The sequence below is a fragment of the Frankliniella occidentalis genome, unplaced genomic scaffold (genome assembly GCF_000697945.3).
Source record: "Frankliniella occidentalis isolate FOCC.00 unplaced genomic scaffold, Focc_3.1 Scaffold11, whole genome shotgun sequence".
NCBI classification, from domain to species: Eukaryota; Metazoa; Arthropoda; class Insecta; order Thysanoptera; family Thripidae; genus Frankliniella; species Frankliniella occidentalis.
This window is the reverse complement of record NW_026267141.1, coordinates 2,349,576-2,368,404: the sequence shown is the minus strand read 5'-3', so window position 1 is coordinate 2,368,404 and position 18,829 is coordinate 2,349,576. Positions and strand designations below refer to the sequence as shown.

General features: G+C 45.1%; 2 protein-coding genes across 5 annotated transcripts in view; one reads left to right on the top strand and one right to left on the bottom strand.

Annotated features, from left to right (window-relative positions):
• Window positions 1-12,728, top strand: part of LOC113217004 (uncharacterized) — a 16,042-nt gene extending 3,314 nt beyond the window's left edge. For 2 of the 4 annotated variants that reach the window (XM_026436842.2, XM_052277726.1), the window contains exons 2-6: window positions 3,375-3,526; window positions 9,980-10,179; window positions 10,953-11,166; window positions 11,477-11,757; window positions 12,368-12,728. In XM_026436842.2, the coding sequence (XP_026292627.1) occupies window positions 3,380-3,526; window positions 9,980-10,179; window positions 10,953-11,166; window positions 11,477-11,757; window positions 12,368-12,566 (1,041 nt within the window). In that variant the 5' untranslated portion in view covers window positions 3,375-3,379 and the 3' untranslated portion in view covers window positions 12,567-12,728. Of the gene's footprint in view, window positions 1-3,374; window positions 3,527-9,385; window positions 9,787-9,979; window positions 10,180-10,952; window positions 11,167-11,476; window positions 11,758-12,367 lie in introns of those variants that run through there. The other 2 variants (XM_052277727.1, XM_052277728.1) reach the window with 2 other exon arrangements.
• A 656-nt stretch (window positions 12,729-13,384) lies between these two features.
• The window catches only part of LOC127752383 (uncharacterized), a 25,777-nt gene continuing 20,332 nt past the window's right edge, over window positions 13,385-18,829 (bottom strand). Inside the window, exon 5 of the mRNA XM_052277688.1 lies at window positions 13,385-13,568. Within this exon, the coding sequence (XP_052133648.1) occupies window positions 13,389-13,568 (180 nt within the window). The 3' untranslated portion in view covers window positions 13,385-13,388. The remainder of the gene's footprint in view (window positions 13,569-18,829) is intronic.

Genomic DNA, 18,829 nt, shown 5'->3' with positions numbered 1-18,829 from the left:
GGGGGGGGAGCCTCGGAAGTGGTCCGCCGCGCCGGCCGGCGGGGTCCTCGGCTGGGCTTGGAGCGGGTGGCGGGGGCGGGGTCTCGGTGATGCTGGCGGCGAGAGGATGCCAGCCTCGTCGTCTGGGACCCCCGGGACGCGGTGCGGCGGAGGCGACGGCTTGGGGATCCGCAAGGTACACTGGGGTGCGGACAGCAACTCAAGCTCCCTACCAAGGTCGGATGGATTGAGGGGAGGGGGGGCTTGGCATTGTTTGGACTAGCTTGAAAGGGTCCACAAGGTACGTTGGGGTGTGAACAGCATATTTAACACTGGCCTCTTTTAGAAACGGTGGTCGGGGCAACGCGGTCGTTGTCGGGGGAAGTATTGCTGCCAGCGGGGGGGTTGGGCGCCGGGTTCCGGCACCGTACGGGTTCCAAGTTTCAGAATATCTACGCAACGGACCGTTCTGTGACATGTCGTCGGGGTGGCGACTTGAAAGAATTGTTCAGGGTTATGCATTTGGACGAACTGACCGCTGGACAGCTGATGGCTGTAAAGGCATTGGACGCCGAAGGGGCAACTTTCCTTCTTAATGACTTCGTTACACTTTTGGCGACTCATCTGCTCTGCACGCAGCTGGGTGTAATCATGCCTAGCCTGCCCAGTCAGATTCTTGTTGCACGCGACTCCGAACCGTGAATAGGTTCTGCAAAAGCCGCAGTTTGGTTTACTTGTATAGAAACGAGGGTCAAAGGTTTTCTGACCCTTACCATGCAGTTTCCCACATGGAGCACAAATTACTGCTGTGCATTTGCAGTTTTTGTTTAGCCAGTATTTGGCTAGGCGTGATTTCCACGGTGCTGCCGGTGCGTCAGAGTTCTTTTTGTATATTTTTTGTACTGCCTTTGGCGGTGCCTTTTTAGGTGGAGGTTTCTACGAGACCTTTTACTGGGGAGGGTGGGGGAAACTTCCTGGACTAAGTGTCCTTGGGGGTTTGTAAAGCTCGTCAGTTGGATTCTAGTCAGCAACTCAAGCTCCCTGCATTCGGGAGGGTGAGGGGGGGCTTTGGTTCGACTAGCTTGAAAGGGCCCACAAGGTACGTTGGGGTGTGGACAGCATCTTTCGTACTGGCCTCTTTAAGAAACGGTGGTCGGGGCGACGCGGTCGTTGTCGGGGTTGCTTTGGGGCGGCACGGTGCGTATGTGTGTGGCAGGTGCGAGTGAATGAGCCGGATTGGAGTCAAGGCGGAGTTAATTAGGTCCGTACAGATTTGATTTAAATTTCCTGCGAATGGGGCTTATACTTAAAATCTACGGTACCACTTACTATGCTGAAAGATAGAAGAGGGAATACAAGACAAGTGAGGGAGAGAGTAGGGGGGGGGGGGGGGATTTACTGCGATGGCCGCCTGTGGGGGTCGTACTGGCGAGCCAATCTTGCTGTAATGGCCCTAGCGTTGCGCCCTTTCTTATATCGTATCGTCCATATATCGTACAAATATCGTCCATATCGTGGTATTGTAATATCGTCCCATATCGTATCGTCTCATATCGTGTATCGTGATATCGTCTTATTAAGCATGGTGGTATCGCAAATCAATGTATTCTGATTGCGTTTCGATAAATATTGAGAGTGAAGGTCAAAAAATCAACATTTAGTCAAAACAAGTATATTACAAAAAAAGCAAACTAAGGAATTCATTACTTCTTGACAAAGGCCCTGTTCATCAATAGAAATACGAGTTGGTTGACGTGAGTGCCCGTCAAGCAGTGCCGAAAATCGGTCATCACCACTCGACCACCCACACTGAATACCCGCTCAGATGGCACTGACGTGCCCTGTATGCAGAGGTATATCTTCGCGAGTTTAGCCAGGTATGGCAGCCTGTACTCATGAAACTTTCACCACTCGAGTGGACACTTGTCCATTTCGAGTGGAGGGAGTCTTTTATACGCTTCTAGCTGCTCTTCCGCCTTCTCCCTGGGGGGCCTTCATCCTAACGTACGATACGCGTACCATTCTAACCATTTCGTGATATCGTGATATCGCCTTATATCGTGATATCGTGGTATCGTGATATCGTTCAGTATCGTGAGTAGGTCCTGCAGAAGCCACAGTTTGGGTGACTTGTGAAGTAGCGAGGGTCAGAGATTTCCTGACCCTTACGATGCAATTTCGCACATGGAACACAAATCACTGCTGTGTATCGGCAGTTTTCGTTAAGCCAGTATTTGGCTAGGCATGATTTTCAGGGTGCCGCTGGTGCGTCAGAGTTTTTTTCTAGGCAGTCGTTTAAAGACTGACTTTCACATTTGGTCAGAAGCAAGCCAGCCTGATCCAGTTAAAGTACAAGCCAGCCAGCGCCGAGCCCCAGCCCAGCTAGTATGCCAGCGCCTAGCCCCCAGCCCAGCTAGTATATATGGGCGTGTGTGCGGGTTTGGCTGCTTAGGTGTTCTGTAGGTGTGTTCAATTTTTGCCTCCTTGAGGCGCGTGAGTAGGAGGTGGTAGTCCTCCATTGTGTGCGGCTTAAGTATGAAGCCAGTGCCGGATAGTTTACATGTTGGTGGGCGTGCTAGCCCCCGGGTTATGTTTTCAAATATGATATGGTGTTGGTCTCCCCAGTCTTTATCTACCCTGATAGTTGGTGCTTTTCCCTATCTTCCCTCACAACGTGGCGTTGCCGGATTTTCGAAATGACCCCTACCCTCCCCTCCAGTGCACTTTGAAATTCCCGGAGATGGGCGGAAAAAGCGAAAAGTCTAAGCATTATTAATACCGGGACACTCCTTTTACGATTCAGGGTCGTTTTCCCGCGCTTCAGGTCGTAAGCGATTGACCGTGGCGTTTCTAATTACCTCGACAATTGATGAACTATACTGTTGGAAAGGGGAAAGCACAAGAAATATTATTCTAAAATAATATTGGGACTTTCATGCTAAATGTAGACGCAAAGATGTTTCAACTGACGATTCCCTTTTAAAGTGTGGCTAGTCCGCATTAGACCCGTTATTTCTCGTATTTAGAGACGCCCTAGACCCAAACATAAAGCTAGCCAATTATTCCCAACACTTCGAGCTTTTTTGGCTACTTTTTCAAATTTGGGTAGGACTTCTGCCTGTCGAGAACGAGGTATTATACTGAATGCGTGTCGCGGGAACTAGTCGGCACTCGTGCGGCGTAACGTTTTTATAATGTCCCAAATGTGTAACGGAATTCACTCGAGCTTGTTTTTTCGTTCCGGATTACTGTAACAAAATTGTCCTCGTAACAGAGATTTTCGTTAAAAATAATTGCATCGTAACACCGATACGTCAAGTAACGGTGCCCTGGTGTGCAGTTTATGCTTAACCAAATTTGAGTAAGACTTAGTACGACGGTCTGTTCATTTGCAGTTAATATGGAAGATAATCGCAAGCGGAAAAGTGTAGTGGCTAATACTGGCGAGGAACCACCTGCTCGCAGACCCAGACACGAGCTGAATGTTCCACTTCAAGCCAACGGCCACGCCCAAGTCGCTTGCAGCCCGCAGTCTCCTTTTGTCCAGGTAGGCAGTGTCTTCCTCATCTGCGTTTTGGAAACTGTCAGATCATCAGACCAGTGCCCTCATTATTTGCCAACTATTTGCCGTGAAAGATATAAATCAACCTTTCTCTGAACTTTTGATTTATTCAAAAGATGAAAACGGCATCTGCTAACTTTGATTTTTTATACTCTAATTCAGCTTTCCTAATATTAATTTTGTCTTTTTGTATTTGCATGTGCTCCTCCATTACAGCCACTCGTTTTAGTTCGTAGCTAGTCCTAGCCTCCTTCCTTTCATCAGACTTGTTCAGGGAGTGGAGAAATGCAACCTGCAAGTTAGTCCTAGCTCCAGCCTGGTTGGACCCAGTGCCATGTGGTACCCTTCTCTTCTACCTGCATGGTGTCAATGGAGAGGGTTCCACATTGGTACCTTGGGTGCAACTGGAGGAGCTAGGGGTGATGTCAGTGTCCTCCGTCACTACCTCACCTTCGGGGATAATGAAGGCTGTTTTAGGGTTGAGGTTTGCGCTCTCTTCGTATAGTAACTTTTCACATGTATTGAGATTTAGTGGAGGCCCCCCCGAGGAATGACTTGCAGTTGTCTTGCGGCTGTAGCTCCGCAGTAAATTACCCCATGTGGTCTGGCACTGCTCGGAATTCCATGGAATGCCGGGAGTTTCTTGCGCCACTTGCCTCCAGAACTTCACATCTGAAATATGCGTGACTTTTCCTCCTTTCTTCTTCTTTATTGTCTCAATTAATAATTTCACTTCACTTTCCTTGCAGGAACATTTTTTCCTCTGCAGGGCGGCTTGGTTGGGGTTGGGGTTCGGGTTGAGGTTGAGATGATCCTGCTGAAGGAGAATATAATGTAAATACACGGAAAAAAATGACTTTGTTGTGAGGATCAATTATGTTTGGTAGGCCAAATTCGATAGCAGGAATCAAGAATCCGATACCCACAACTAGGAGATGGTTGCCACGACCGAACACTTGTACGAATAGAACAAACTCCAGCTTGGTTCTATTCGTACAAGTGTCCGGTCGTGACAACCAACTCCTGCTTGTGAGTATCGGATTCTCGATTCCAGCTATCGAATTTAGCCTACCAAACAGAACTGATCCCCGCAACAAAGTCATTTTTTTCCGTGTAAACTAAAGTTGTGGGAGGGATTGCGTTCAATGAGATATATATTTACCTTGTATTGGTAGTGGTGGCAGGCGTATAAGGCCTTGCTTCAACATTTCTTGGATCCTACTCTGGGACACCACCACGACCTAGAGGAATGAAGATATTTTATCATTCAATGAAATGCTAAGGCCCATTTATCAACTCAAAGCCAATGATGCGTATGAATGCGAGGTTATTGATGCAAACAGATCTTCATTTACAATCAGAAATTGAATGTGTATTTTGCTCCGACTCTTACCTTAGGTTTATTGGTGTTCATGATGCGCGTATGATCAGTTAAATCGAAGAAAAGTTCCTAATTCTACTCACAAACACAGAAACTTTTTTTCATTCAACCTGACCAACGCTCTCACTCCGCAGCCGTTTCCCGCTTCTTCTTGATTTCTTCACGAACCATGCCCAACCGGTGATTTTGGCCGCTGTCGCTGGCGGTCGACCGTGTTGGGTTACCACGCCGAATGGAAAGCACATCCGGCGACCAGGGTCGATCATGGTCGATCATGGTTGGCGAATGAAAAGCACCCAGGGTGGTCACGATGATGGTGTGGGCATCCCGGTCGTCCACCATCTCTTGGGAGTGTGGCTGGTTTCTCACGTTTGGCGGCGGCAGAGCCTCCAGGCATTGCATGTCCCCATGTCTGATGTATTTTACCTAGAAATTTCCACATTTACCAGTTCTCTACTCCACGGAGGATTTCTACTTCTGACACAATAATGTTCCTTTTTAGAGGTACTTCGCTATCCTGCCGGGCGAGACCACGCCTGTTACCTGTGATTCTCTGAGCTGTCGTTTAAGTTGTGTAGTACCTCTTCTGCTAATCACATTCCTTCCCCAAATTCAGACCCAATTTCGAACGCTGTTTCAAGTAACTTAATACATTTCCAGCTAGTTCCCAGTGAGTACTAGTGTAGCAACAATTGAACTGACTGAGAAAGCTTACAGCATAAGAAATATCTGGCCTCGTATTTGTACTAAGATAGAGGAGGCTGCCAATGAGCTGCTGATAATCGAATTTCCCTTTGGTATCCCTGCTCAAGATTAAACATTTTTAACTTAGACTCCAAAGGAACTTGCTTTCCTTTCCACCCGTCCATGCTGAACCTTTTAAGCTCAGACTCCAGATATTCCTCCTGGTGGAGTCTCAGGGTACCTTTCTCCAAATCTCTATTCTCATACCTAAGCAGTTCTTGGCTTCCCCCAGATCTTTTATAGTAACTACAGCACTAAGAGCCTTTAGTAGGTTTGATTTTTGTACCCCATCATTATAGAAAAGGTAAAAATCATCAACATGAAGGGAAACTATTGTTACCGTAGGCTTGGTCCTGATGTAGATGCATGGTTCCTGCTTGGAGTTCCGGAATCCTTCCTCATTGAGTAGGTTGTCGTTGTCTGCTTTCTGATACCAGCTTCTTGCTGCTTGTTTCAGCCCGTAGACAGCCTTCCTCAATCTGCATACTAGCTGTTCAGTGCCTGGAATTTTAAAATCAGATGGAGCATCAGGTTGTGCCACATACACATACACTTTTTCAGAAAGGTTTTCATGTAGGAATGCAGTTTTAACGTCTAAATGGGCAATTTTCAAATTAAAATTGACGGCAATAGAAAATAAAATTCTCAGAGACTCCTTTCTCACTACTGGTGCAAATGTATCAAAATAGTCAACTCCATATTTTTGGGTGTAACGCTTTGCCACCAATCTTGCCCTGATTAAAGGGCTGTCATATGAATTTGTCATTTTCTTAAATACCCATTTATTACCAACCCGATGAGCACCCTGGCCTGGGGCAGGGGTTTTCAGCTCATCCCTGATGGCTGCCAGCCAGAATGCTGACTCAGGGGACTGAATTGCCTCCTCATAGGAATTCGGCAAAATGTCCACGGCTTTAGATGCAAACCAGGCATATCTCATGTAAGAACTCTATTTCTTAGCATGATCAGCAAGGTTTTTGTCATGAATCTCTGCATCTGTCTCTCCAAAACCATAGAGTACAAAACCATCATAGCGTTTTGGTGGTACTACACCCTTTTCGTGGAAATAGGTTGATTAGTTTGCATCTCATTATTTTCTTCCACAGCTACTGAAATGTTGTCATCCGAGTCCAGACTAGAGGAGGGTCTCTCTGACCCACTAGTGCTGGCCCCGTCATGAAACATCCCTGACAGGCTTGTGTCCGTATAGTAGCCCCAGAGAGAATCTCCATCCAGAATTACAATTATTTCCAGAATTGTTATAATTTTGTTCAGATTCAGAATCGGAACCAGAATCGTACTCAGAGCCAGACTCCGAGTCAGATTCATTCCCAGATTCAGAATGTGAATCATCAGTGTCAGATGTCATATCGGCATCCTCAGACACTCTTTTGAGGTCAGCAGTCTCTGTCACTGAGAAACCAGCATTATAGTTTGGGGTAGCCCTTTGAGAGGTGCCCGCAGATACATTAAGTGTAGGTCTTTAGCTGAGAAAATTTTCTCATTAAATGTGACGTCGGTATATCTATGAGGTGACTGCATTTGTTTTTGGATCCAACAGCTTGTAAGCTTTGCGTTCCTCATCAAAGCCGACGAAGATGTAGTTCTTGGTCGTGTCTGTTAGCATTTTACCAGAGTATACATGAGCGCTGGCCAGGCACCCAAAAACTCTCAAAATGCCAACATCAGGTTTCACACATGCCCAGACTTCATATGGTACTACACCTTTGACTGCTTTTGTGGGGGATATGTTTTTGAGGAAAACAGCAGCATTCAAAGCGAGGTGCCAGAACTTTGAGTGCAAACCTGCACCTTTAAACATTGCCCTCTATTTCTTAAACAAAGTTATGTTGGCTGTCTAAGCTACCCCGTTCTGTTGTGGATTTCTTGCAACAGAGTATTGACTTAGCACTCCCTCTTTCATAAAATACTGCTTGAATTTCTCATTAACATATTCACCTCCATTGTCAGACCTCAGATATTTAATATTATTTCCAGTGTGCCTTTCAACTAGAGTTTTGTATTGATTGAATTTATCAAACACATTACTCTTGTTTCTCAACAGACCACACTGTGAAAATTAGTTGTTAAAAACAGCTCAGTTGTTGACCAACAGCTCAGTTGTTCGGGAACAACAGATGTTGTTGAAAAACAACTACGTTTGTTGTCAATGCATTGTTAATATTGGACTATTGGGCACCATCTTGTTTTTGCTGACTTTTTGTATTACTGTAACTGGACAACGTTTGCTGTTATTTGACAACCGCAGCTGTTGTACAACAACACGAGTCAGTTAAAAACTTAACAACGAATTTGTTGTTAAGTGACAACAATTTTTTTTACAGTGCAATGTATGTGTATCTTGTCAAATCATCAATGAAGGTTACAAAATATTTGAAACCTTGTAGGGAAATGCCATCCGTACTCCACACACATCAGAGTGAATTATTTCTAATAACATGGATGCCCTCCGGGATCCCCCCTTAGGAAAGGGTCCCTTGACAGTTTTCGCTCTTTGACACGTGGAGCACTTCATTTTGGCCTTGCTGACTTTTCCCATGCCACTCACCATACCCTGGATAAGGCCCATATTATTTGTTCCAAGGTGTCCTAACCTTTGGTGCCAAGGCTGTATCTCAGCTTTCTTTGCCTTTAGTGCTAGAGTGGTCTGCTCATGTTCTCTCACTTCCAAATTTAACTGATAAGTTTCATCTGTCTCCGTGGTTTTCAGTAGGGGTTTACCAAGAAGTTTAACTTCGCTTCCATGGTAAACTCCACACTCGTTACCAATAGACAATAGCAAGACCGTTCTCAGCTAGCCTACTGATTCACAATAAGTTTGAGGTCAATCCTGGCACGTAGTTAATATTATGGATTTTAGTCAGGCTATTGTGTTGGTCAGGGTTTGTCAGAAAGTTCTCGTAACCCTCAATGAAGAGGATTTGATTCCCAGCACATTGAACGCGCTGCCTTTGTGACACTGTCGAGTAGTCCGACAGGCACTCGATACACCCACACATGTGATCTGAGGCACCACTGTCCAGGTAAAATTGCATATTGCAAGTATTGTAAGGCACTTTACATACCAGAGAGTTTCCGTCCTCTAAGGACGTAAGGACGGACCTTTTGCCCATTTCAGCTCCCAGTGTGCCGGTCCTTTGGTCCTCTTGATCTTCGACTCTCCGGAGAAGGTTGGTCCTTGGTCTGACTGCTTCCTTTTGCTCTCCTCGAGAATCTTGCGTTTCCTGTCTCTGCACTCATCCTTGGGATGGTTGGTCCTGGAGCAGAACAAGCAGAGAGGAACCCTTTTAGCACCATGTTTGCCGTTACCAGTCCAGGTGTTGCCACCCCTGTCACTTCGGCCTCTGAAGGAGCCTCGCCCACGACGCTGTCCTCGGAATCCTGTGTAGTTGGCGTAGCCTCCCCTGGACGATCACTGGTGGACCAGCAACGCCTGGGCTGGAGCGTCGTCCTGCTCTTCCTTCAGCGCCTCCTTCAGCACATCCTCGATGACTCTGTCAAACGAAAGTTTGGACTTTCCATTAACAATAACAGTACACGTCTGCTCGAGGAACCGTTTGAGCACATTGTCTTCCTCCTTGCAAAGGTTACTTAGCGCAGCGGCCACAGCCACTTCGTCCAAGTTGTCCTCGCTGGAGGCCCGAATCTGCTCAACAGTTCCCTGCAGGTCGGTAGCATAGGCCCTCATGGTAGAAAAAATGGTACGCTTTGTGTGCAGCAACTTGTACAACAGCGAAAGCCGACGCGGTACTCTCTGATTTTCGTAGGCCGAACTCAGGTTCTTCCACAGGTCGTACGCTACATAGATAGAGATGAAAGCATTAATTATTTACAACAGTAAATCCAACAAAAAACCCGTAAACATAACAGATTTGGCAAGAAGAAAACTTAAAGCTTAATAAACTTAACCGAAGGCTTGTCAAAGAAAACTTAAGATAGAGAACCCAATGGCTGGGTCCACATTGCAGATTTTTCCTTCTTGGACAACATCTCAGTGCTTGGCACTGGTAATCTCTTTGTTAAAAGATCCGCGGTATTCTCCCTCGGTGGCACATGAACTACAATGAACTCCTTCTACATTTTGTTCGTGAACACAATGGTACTTCACTATGCAGTGTTTGTTCTTCCCATTAATAACATCATTCTTAGCAATAGTTATTGCACTTTCATTGTCACACTTAATTTCTATTGGCAATGGCACAAACTCACTTAAATCTAAACTTTCATGTAGGCCAACTGCCCATTAAACCTCTGTTTTCATGTGCATTCTCAAACTTTAAATTGTCTTTCAGGTTTCTATCAGCGACACCCTTCTCGATGGCACACCGAAGGCTTCGAAAAAGAAACTTATTCTTTGCAAGAATTATCAACAGGCCGATGGTCTAAAGCAACAATCACCGAGTGTGAAGACTCCACGGATGGATAAGAACTTTAATGTTACCAAGAAGTCTAGCAAAACGCCCTCTTCAGCTCGACGTACACCTAAAATGAGGTAATGCACTCTTAATGTTAGGAGAATCTCCTATGTAAAACAGCTCACCGCCTCGGCGGCTGCGGACAAACGCTCAGCTCACGCCCGCCTGCGGACAACCGCTTACCTAGCTTGGCGCTCCGGATAACCGCTTAAGTCGCTTTTTCACCGAAAACGTAATATTGGTATCATTCGAAAGAGGCGGTAATTCTCTTTCGAATGATACCAATATTACGTTTTTGGTGAAAAAGCGACTTAAGCGTTTATCTGGCGTTAACCTAGGTAAGCGGTTGTCCGCAGGCGGGCGTGAGCTGAGCGTTTTCTCAGAGCCACCGAGGCGGTGAGCGGTTTTAGATAGGGGGTATCGAGATTTGTTTATTAGGAAACGAATATGTCCTTTAGTAAGTAGATGCATTTTTATCACATCTTGGACAATGTCCTATCTGCAGCGTACGGAATACACAATGTTCTTTCTGCAGAGTGCCGAATACACAATGTTCTATCTGCAAAACGTTGGGTCAGGATACCTCAAAAGAAATGCTTATTACTCTGTATCCGCTCGTCCTACTTTACTTTCTAGAAAGCAGCTGCAGTCAGTTATTGAACATTGGACCTTTACGATTCTTTCCGTGTGTGCAGATTGGCCTTAATGTCTTCCACACAAAGCACAGAGGTGAAGGGCTGCACCCAACCCAGATGCAGATAGAACATTGTGTATTCGAACCTCTGCAGATAGGACATTGTGTATTCCGCACGCTGCAGATAGGACATTGTTGTTAGGACGCGTCGTTTAGTACTCAAGCAGGCAATTTCCGCAGACTCCAGTGGTGCCGTGGGTGCGACAGGCAGGCGTCTGCCGGCTGTCGGAGAGCTCAGCACGACTGCCTTGCCCTTCAAGAGGCTCGGAGTCGTGCTGCACAGGACCTGCTTGCAGCGCAGGACCGACTGCGTCGCCTGGAGCAGCTGGAGGTGCGGGCCGCCACCACGCGCCTCCGGTGCACGGCACAGGTGAACCAAATCTCAAGGGACTTTTTAATTCCTATGAAGATGCATTTTTGTGCGCATCTTAACCAGATGCAATTTTCAATCTTTCCAGTAAGAAAGAAATCATCCTTGCAACGGACAAATTTCGATCGTTTTGTCCATGGAAGAGATGCGAATTCGTCATGTGTAACAAAGACCGGAACTTGCCATCCCGGTAAAGACATTCTTGGCAACTGTCAGTAACTATTGCCTACAGTTAAGATGTGCACAATAATGCATGTGCGTACGACAAGTCAGCCTCTGAAACAGTCCCTCACGATAGTGGTGTTTGCAGGTGATGGGTGTGGGTGAGCGGGACATCGAGCTGGCCCTCTCAAGTCTGGGTGGGGCGGACCTCCGAGCCTTGTGCCTCTACCTCGAGGGTCTTGAGCTGGAGCCGGAGGAGGCTCACCTTTCTGCGTCCTCTGCGGGCTGCGAGGCCATCGCAACGAGATGTGCCAAGCTGCCTGACCGCCTGGAGGGCGTGACCATCATGCCGGGGGCCGTACTGCTCTTGGGCTGCCTGGATAGGGAGCGTGGGGATGACGACGACCGGCAATCTGACGACCCCGACAGGTACAACCGCTTCCAAGCACGCTTCAAGAATGCTCTTTTTACACTCTACATCCATTGCAGGATCAAAGATACGCATGTGTTCATCTTGCAAGGTGCATACTGTGAATCCTGACTTGCAACAAATTTGTTTCTCCTGGTGCACAAATATTTATTTTGTTCAACAAAAAATGCATATTTATCACTTCTCAGGAATCAATTACATCTTGCAAGATGTGCACACAGACGCATCATGCAAATGGTAGTGTTTAGTTAACCATAAGTGTCCGTAAGGATAGCGTTCGGTGATTAGCAGCTCGGTATCATGTAACGCAGTCCCAACGAAACCTTTGCTGTCGGAGCGAAAGCGAAGTGGTGGGAACTAATGTAATATGTTTCCAGAAACCATTGAATGTCTCTACGCAGAAATTAGCTCCCACAAACTAAGCTAACTAAGCTTTCGTTCCAACAACAAAACCATTTTACCGATGTAACGCTGAAATGCTAAATTATTACACATATATTGCTTTGTCACTTATGCCAGCAGCACATCATCGCTTGTTTTCTACCTCCTATTGTGAACAATGGACAGAGTATCCTTAAGTGTATAATTTGTGTATATTGATGTATTTAGGAGCTGGTTCTGCGAGTCGCCGCCCGCCCTTCGCATTTACTACGACCTCCCGGTGGCGCCGCAGCAGGCGCAGGGCTCCAAGGTGCTAGGCTACATCACGTGCAACCTGAAGCACATTGCCGCGGCCCGGCCCGGCGGAGAGTCGAACCGCGAGGGGAGGGCGGTGCGGCTCCTTAATGTTACAGTCATTTCGGAGTAAACCACTGGAAACATACCCAACCTTTGCTTCTCTAATTTTATCATGAATACGGCTCAACGTGTCTGTGATTTATCGCTTTGAACGTTTGTATATTTTGTTTAATGTCACCTGTAATTTTATGTCATTATTCACTTTGCTTAAATAAGAACATTGTATATCTGAGCCTTATGTAGCTTATCCTTTCCTCTTTTCTCTTTCAAGTACTCCCCGTAAACCACAGCATAAAAGACGGGGGACCACCATTTCGATTTAGGATGTACACAGGATTACGTGATTACAGGGTATGCACATGAATTTTGTTGAATTTCTGGGGCTACACCCCATTCAGTTTGGATAATTAGGTCGAATATAGTGATTTTTTTTCAAAGTTGGGTTAAATATTACAGGGATTACATGGATTTAGACTTCCATCTGTACATAGGATTACGGGAGTCGTGGTCCCCTTGATATCCGAACAGCACTTACTGAATACCACAACCCAGTGAGAAATTGTTTCCGACGACATCGTTTCGACATCGTTTTTTACGTCGTTTCGACTTAAAAGTGGTCCTGAAACCGACGGCTTTTCGACAGTTGATGTCGTTTCGATGCCGTTTCGACGTTTCACTGTCGAAAAGCCGTCGATTTCATGACCACTTTTAAGTCGTAACGACATCAAAAACGATGTCGAAACGATGTCGTTGGATAAATTTCTCACTGGGAACTGCTTACTCGATATTATAATATCGATGTGATTTTTCATATTTCCCTTCCATGTTAGTCATTATCATACCAGTGGAAAATGACAATTTGTCAAAGACCTTAGAACTTTTCGCAGGTGCATTACTGTTGAACCTTTATTCTTGTTAATTGCGTAGAAAAACTGAAACACGTGTAGAGTTCTTTTGTTTCCTTGTAAGAAAGGACTTCTATTGTCCAAATGTATTTCTCCTTTCCAAGGCCTGGGAGTGTCTTTTCCACATTTTCCAAATCGAACGATGCATTGGTGACGATGTAATGGCCCTGTGGCAAAGCACATTAGAAAGTACTTATTACGCAACATAAAAATATTTACAGTCAAAATGTCAAAATAACACTTAATCGCGCTCAATGTAAGCCGCGTGCCTTAAATTACGTAACTTAGTGGCAAAGGTAACAATGAAGCATGAAGCAGGAACTCCTTTCTGCCAAACGATTTGGCCAGCTGCTGCTGCTCCACTTCACCTCACCGCTAAACTCTGTTCGGCAGGGGTCGTGCTTGCTGCCTGCTTGCCTACCGCAGCGGCGTTTGGTCGGGCCTGCGCGGCCCATCCTACTAGCCAATAATTCACTGTGCGTTTCTGTACACATTAAAACCTTATACATTTTGCTGCGCATAGAATTGTTGTATGACATGCAGCCAAGTATGCCGGGGCATGCACAATTTTTGTGCATAATTATGAACATACACACTAAATTGCAATGAACTTATTTGTCCACAACAAGATGCGTTTTTAAACACATCTTCACAGGGTGCATTTTCACATCTTGCAAATGACAACTTTGCATCCCATCAAAAGAAAATGTTTACTTTTGTCCACCAATGAGATGCAAGTTTGTCATTTGCAAGATGTAAAAATGCACCCCGTTAAGATGTGCTGAAAAACGCATGTAGATGAGCACCAAAAAAGTCCATTGGAATTTAGTGTGTTCTGCAAACTATTGTAATTAATGTACCAGTTTCCTCAGCTCGTGTTGTTGTGGAACAGACTTTTGGTATTTTAAAGAGTCGCTTCAGATGTTTGAGAAGAATTATGAGACAAAGGGATGTCTACTTTGCTGCAAAATTAGTTGTAGCGTGCTGTGTCTTACACAATGTGTGTAGAAGGAGTGGTGACAATGCTTTTGATTTTAATGCAGATGAGGATGATGATGATGCTTTTCTACAGTGTGTGAGATTAATATTGGACATATTTCAAAATTGATAACTGAAACTTTTAACTTGACGTGTGTCTTGTTACATTGAGTAACATTCGTTCGTGCTTGCTATGATAAGTTCAATTCTAGACAAAGCATTTCGATACCTTCCGTCGAGAAAGGCTCAGCCGCGCGACCGCTGCAGAAAAAGGCTTGGCCGAGCGACGGCTACTGTAAACGGCTCAGTCGGCGGGAGGCTGCTAGGAAAGACTCAGTTCCATTTTGGCCACGCGACGCACGTGCACGTTTGAAGCGTCAGGAAAAATCGGTGGCACAAGATGTAAATTTTCTGAAAATGGCAAACGATAGGTGAAGCATTTCTACGTCGTTTGCCGCTTTCAGAAAATATATATCTTAGACCACCGATTTTTCCTAGCGCCTCAAACGTCCATGTACGTCGCGCGGCCAAAATGCAACTGAGTCTTTCTTAGCAGCCTCCCGCCGACTGAGCCGTTTTCAGTAGCCATCGCTCGGCCAGGCCTTTTTCTGCAGCGGTCGCGCGGCTGAGCCTTTCTCGACGGAAGGTATCGATTTGCATGTGTGATTGCTAAGTGAGGGCAAATATAACAGATGCTATTTCACAGGGAAACAGGAAATTTTAATGACCTTTCACATATTGCTACTACTACTAAGTAATACTAAAACAAAAGATATTTTTAAAAAATCAATGGCAGGAGCATCATATCGCACAAGTTTAGGGATATCACATCATTCCGCCTTAAAAGAACATAGTGTTACCCTTGCTCATGTTGCCTAAGGATGGTCACTTCATGTTCTTTTAAGACTGAACATGAATGACATCCAAACAACATTTGGGGATAGGTGTTGACTGAGCTGACAGTAAACGTAATGCTACAAGTACTAGTTAATAACATGAATACTGTTGTAATTATTATGGGTTGATGTGGCAGAGTTTATCCTTGGCGGCGTCAGCTCGGTCGCCGAGCTCAGTCTTGGTCCCTTCTCGCAGTAATTCTTCTGACACCGTTCCAAATTCAAGTGTCGTTGTGCTTTCCGGTAGCTTGGTCAGAGAGGTTCTCTTAAGAATTTGGCACAAGCCCTTAAATTCCGGCTTCACATGGTCGAGCAATAACACAGCAGCAAGTTCATCCTCTACTGGATTAACGGTCTCGTTGATCTTATTGATTATGTCCTTAAATTCCAGCACGTATGCTGTGAGCGTTGACGTTAGGTGCATGCTGAATAGCTGACGGAGTAAAGCTGCCCGGCGGTAGACGCCCTTGTCCTCCAAGGCATGGGCAATTCGCGACCATACCTGATGTGCTGAGGTCGCGCCCCTGATGAGTCGCAGCACTGGTGCCGCAAAAGAAAATAAGATTTTCATTCTTGCCTTCTGATCCTTTTTAAAGGTTTCACTTTTCTTGTCTGCTAGCTGCTCTTTTCCGGCTCTTCCTCTATGATGTCCCAGAGGTCCTCAGCCCCCAGGAGTATCTCCATCAGCATCTTCTAATCTGGCCAATTTTCTACTCCACGAAGTTTTTCCACATTTGGCAGGGAACTGGAAACCACAGTTGTTCCCGACGGGGTATTCCCGGCTGTCCCAGTCGACGAGGCGTCCTCGCTGTTGAGTTTTCTCCCCATGCTGTTTCTACGTGGTCACGCACCACTTCACAGAATCACAAGTTTTTCACTAATTTTAAGTTTGATTTAGAAAAATAATGATCACAGTTCACAGCGTAGACCTGGGCCCATAACCTGTTGTAATTATTATGGGTTGATGTGGCAGAGTTTATCAGATATTGATAGATTTAGGTGAGGACTCGGTAAAGAACACACAGGAGCTCAGCTGGTGGGCGGGAGCAATAAATAGGTTCTTACCCTCTGACTCATTCCCTTAAAGTAGTCTTCCTGGAAGGAGAGTAGGGATACATTTGCATAGGGTCAGGTCGGGGGAAAGTGAGACCCCTCTAAATTGGGGAAGAATGATACATTCGTTTCTCTTGATTGGTTTGCATGCTTTTTGATCTCATTCCTAGTGTTTGGGTGCTTAAAACACATCTTTTAACATTCGACTTCAATTATTAACCGGTTCTGGGAAGTTTAATCGCTTGTTGTCGTCACGAAACATACCTAATGGGAAACCTGTCCGACCACCTAAACGCAAGGGCTCTAAAACTGTTCTGCGGGGGTGTCATACTTTCAGTACTGCATCCGTATTCTTAGGAGTAAAGATTAAGTGTTTGGGTTCGTTGGAAAGCTGGGATTTCGGCTGTTCCGTGAAGCTATACAACATACCTGAATTATAATTCTACTGACAGTACGACTAACCATAAGTGCACGGGGAAAAATGAGACACTTGCGTGGGGAAGAAAGATACACTCAGTTCCATTGACTTTACATAGGAAGTCAATGCGGGGAAAAATGAGACAAAAAATGGAGTGGCGCTGTCTCGTTTTTCCTCAAGGCGGGTCCCTATCTTATTTGCTGGGTTTTTGCCTGTCTCATTCTTACCCACGGGTGTCTCACTTTTCCCCGAAATGCGTGTTGGGGAAAATATACATACTATTTCGGATTCTGCATACACCACAGGTTGCGGTACTAAAATAACGCTTTAATTTCATTACTGGGGTTGTGTTTCATCGACCAGACGCAGGAAAACTTATCAAATAACCATTTACATGCTAGATAAGACAAAAGTTATTGAAATGTCTCATTTTTCCCCTACCTGACCCTAAAGTAGTTCAGAAGCACAAGGATACAAGAGGCTGTGTCAACAGGCGGGCAATATGAATGTAGTATGTTGAGGATAATTTTACCAACAAATACGAATGAGAAAAGAAAATTAAAATTGTTGGCAAAAACATAAGAGCACAACAGTTAATGGATATCACATCATTCAGTCTTAAAAGAACATACAGTGTAACCCTTGCCCATATTGTACAAGGATAGTCACTGCATGTTCTTTAAAGGCTGAACATGACTGATATCCATACAACAATTGGGCTGGGCTGCTAACTTAAAACAATGTCACTTCAGTGACCTGCCGCAATACGCAAGTCATTCAATAACCTTAGCCTTTCCTCCTCAATTTCAATCAGCTTTCTCATCTGGTCATCCTTCCTTTTCTCTCTTAATTTTTTATGCTCAAATTTGCTCTCCCAAATTTCAGCCTCTCCTTTTCAGCATTCAATTTCTCCCTTTCAAATTTCATGTTTTCCTCGAAGAAGGCTACTTTTTTGCCTTCCTGTCTCAGGCGGATCTGATGGCGTTCATCAGACCACTTTAAAAATGAGATCCATTGACTTTGTAGCGTATTCCTCACTACTCACCCCCGAGAGCCGCCCCCATGGGGAGTATTCGGTTTCATCCGATATGGCTTAGAAACGGGCGTCTGGGGTGACAACTCCATGGGAACATTACTCGGGGGAAGCAGAGGAGAGCTCGCATTCACAGCAAACATTTTTCCGGGAACTTCCCGGTTGGATTCGGGAAGTACATTTTCCGGTTCCTCCAATTGTTATAACATGCATAGATATGACGAAAAATAGCATCCGGAAAATTACTTCCCGGATTCAACCGGGAACTTCCCCGAAATATATTTGCTGTGTTTTTAACGGCACTCTCAGGGATCTCCAAAGGGGTTTTAAGTTGTTGCATCAGGTCCTCCAGATGGCGTTCGCATGAGGTGAAATTAACTGGTGCACTGCCAGTGACACCGGTGGCAGTCTTTTTTTGTTTAATTTCAGGGTAAAATGTTCAGTGATTGAATAATGAATCACAAATAAACTTGGAGAATGTGTAATACACAGCGGATACAAACGGAAACTAACGTAGAACATGGGAAACGGAAGTGATGTCAGGGTACAAACTATAGTATGACAATCTTAACGTAACTCTTAACAACTAATGAGAAATGGCGCAATCACAAAGTTTAACACCCTGCCTTGATGTGACATTTCTCCAACTTAACTAAAAGATGAGCTCTAATACAAAAAGAGCCCAAAACCTTAACTAAAAAGATTAAATGGAGGAAATTCCAAGACCCTCCAGACAGCGCTCATGGGCCACTCTGCCTAGGGACTTGGTCAAGACATCAGCAATCGTGTCGTCAGAACATTTGTACTTAACAATTACATTTCCAGTCTTACATTCTTGCATAATTTCATTGAACCTAACTTCAATGTATATATATTTTTATGATCAAGACTGCCTCTGTTTAATGATTTAAAAGCAGACTGGCTATCACTTTAAAGAACAATAGGGTCCTTACATTCAAAAATTTCATTAAGAAGCCCTTTGATAAACAGTAGTTCCTTAACAGCATCATCCATAGACATAAATTCTGCGTTACGACTTGAAGTACTCAC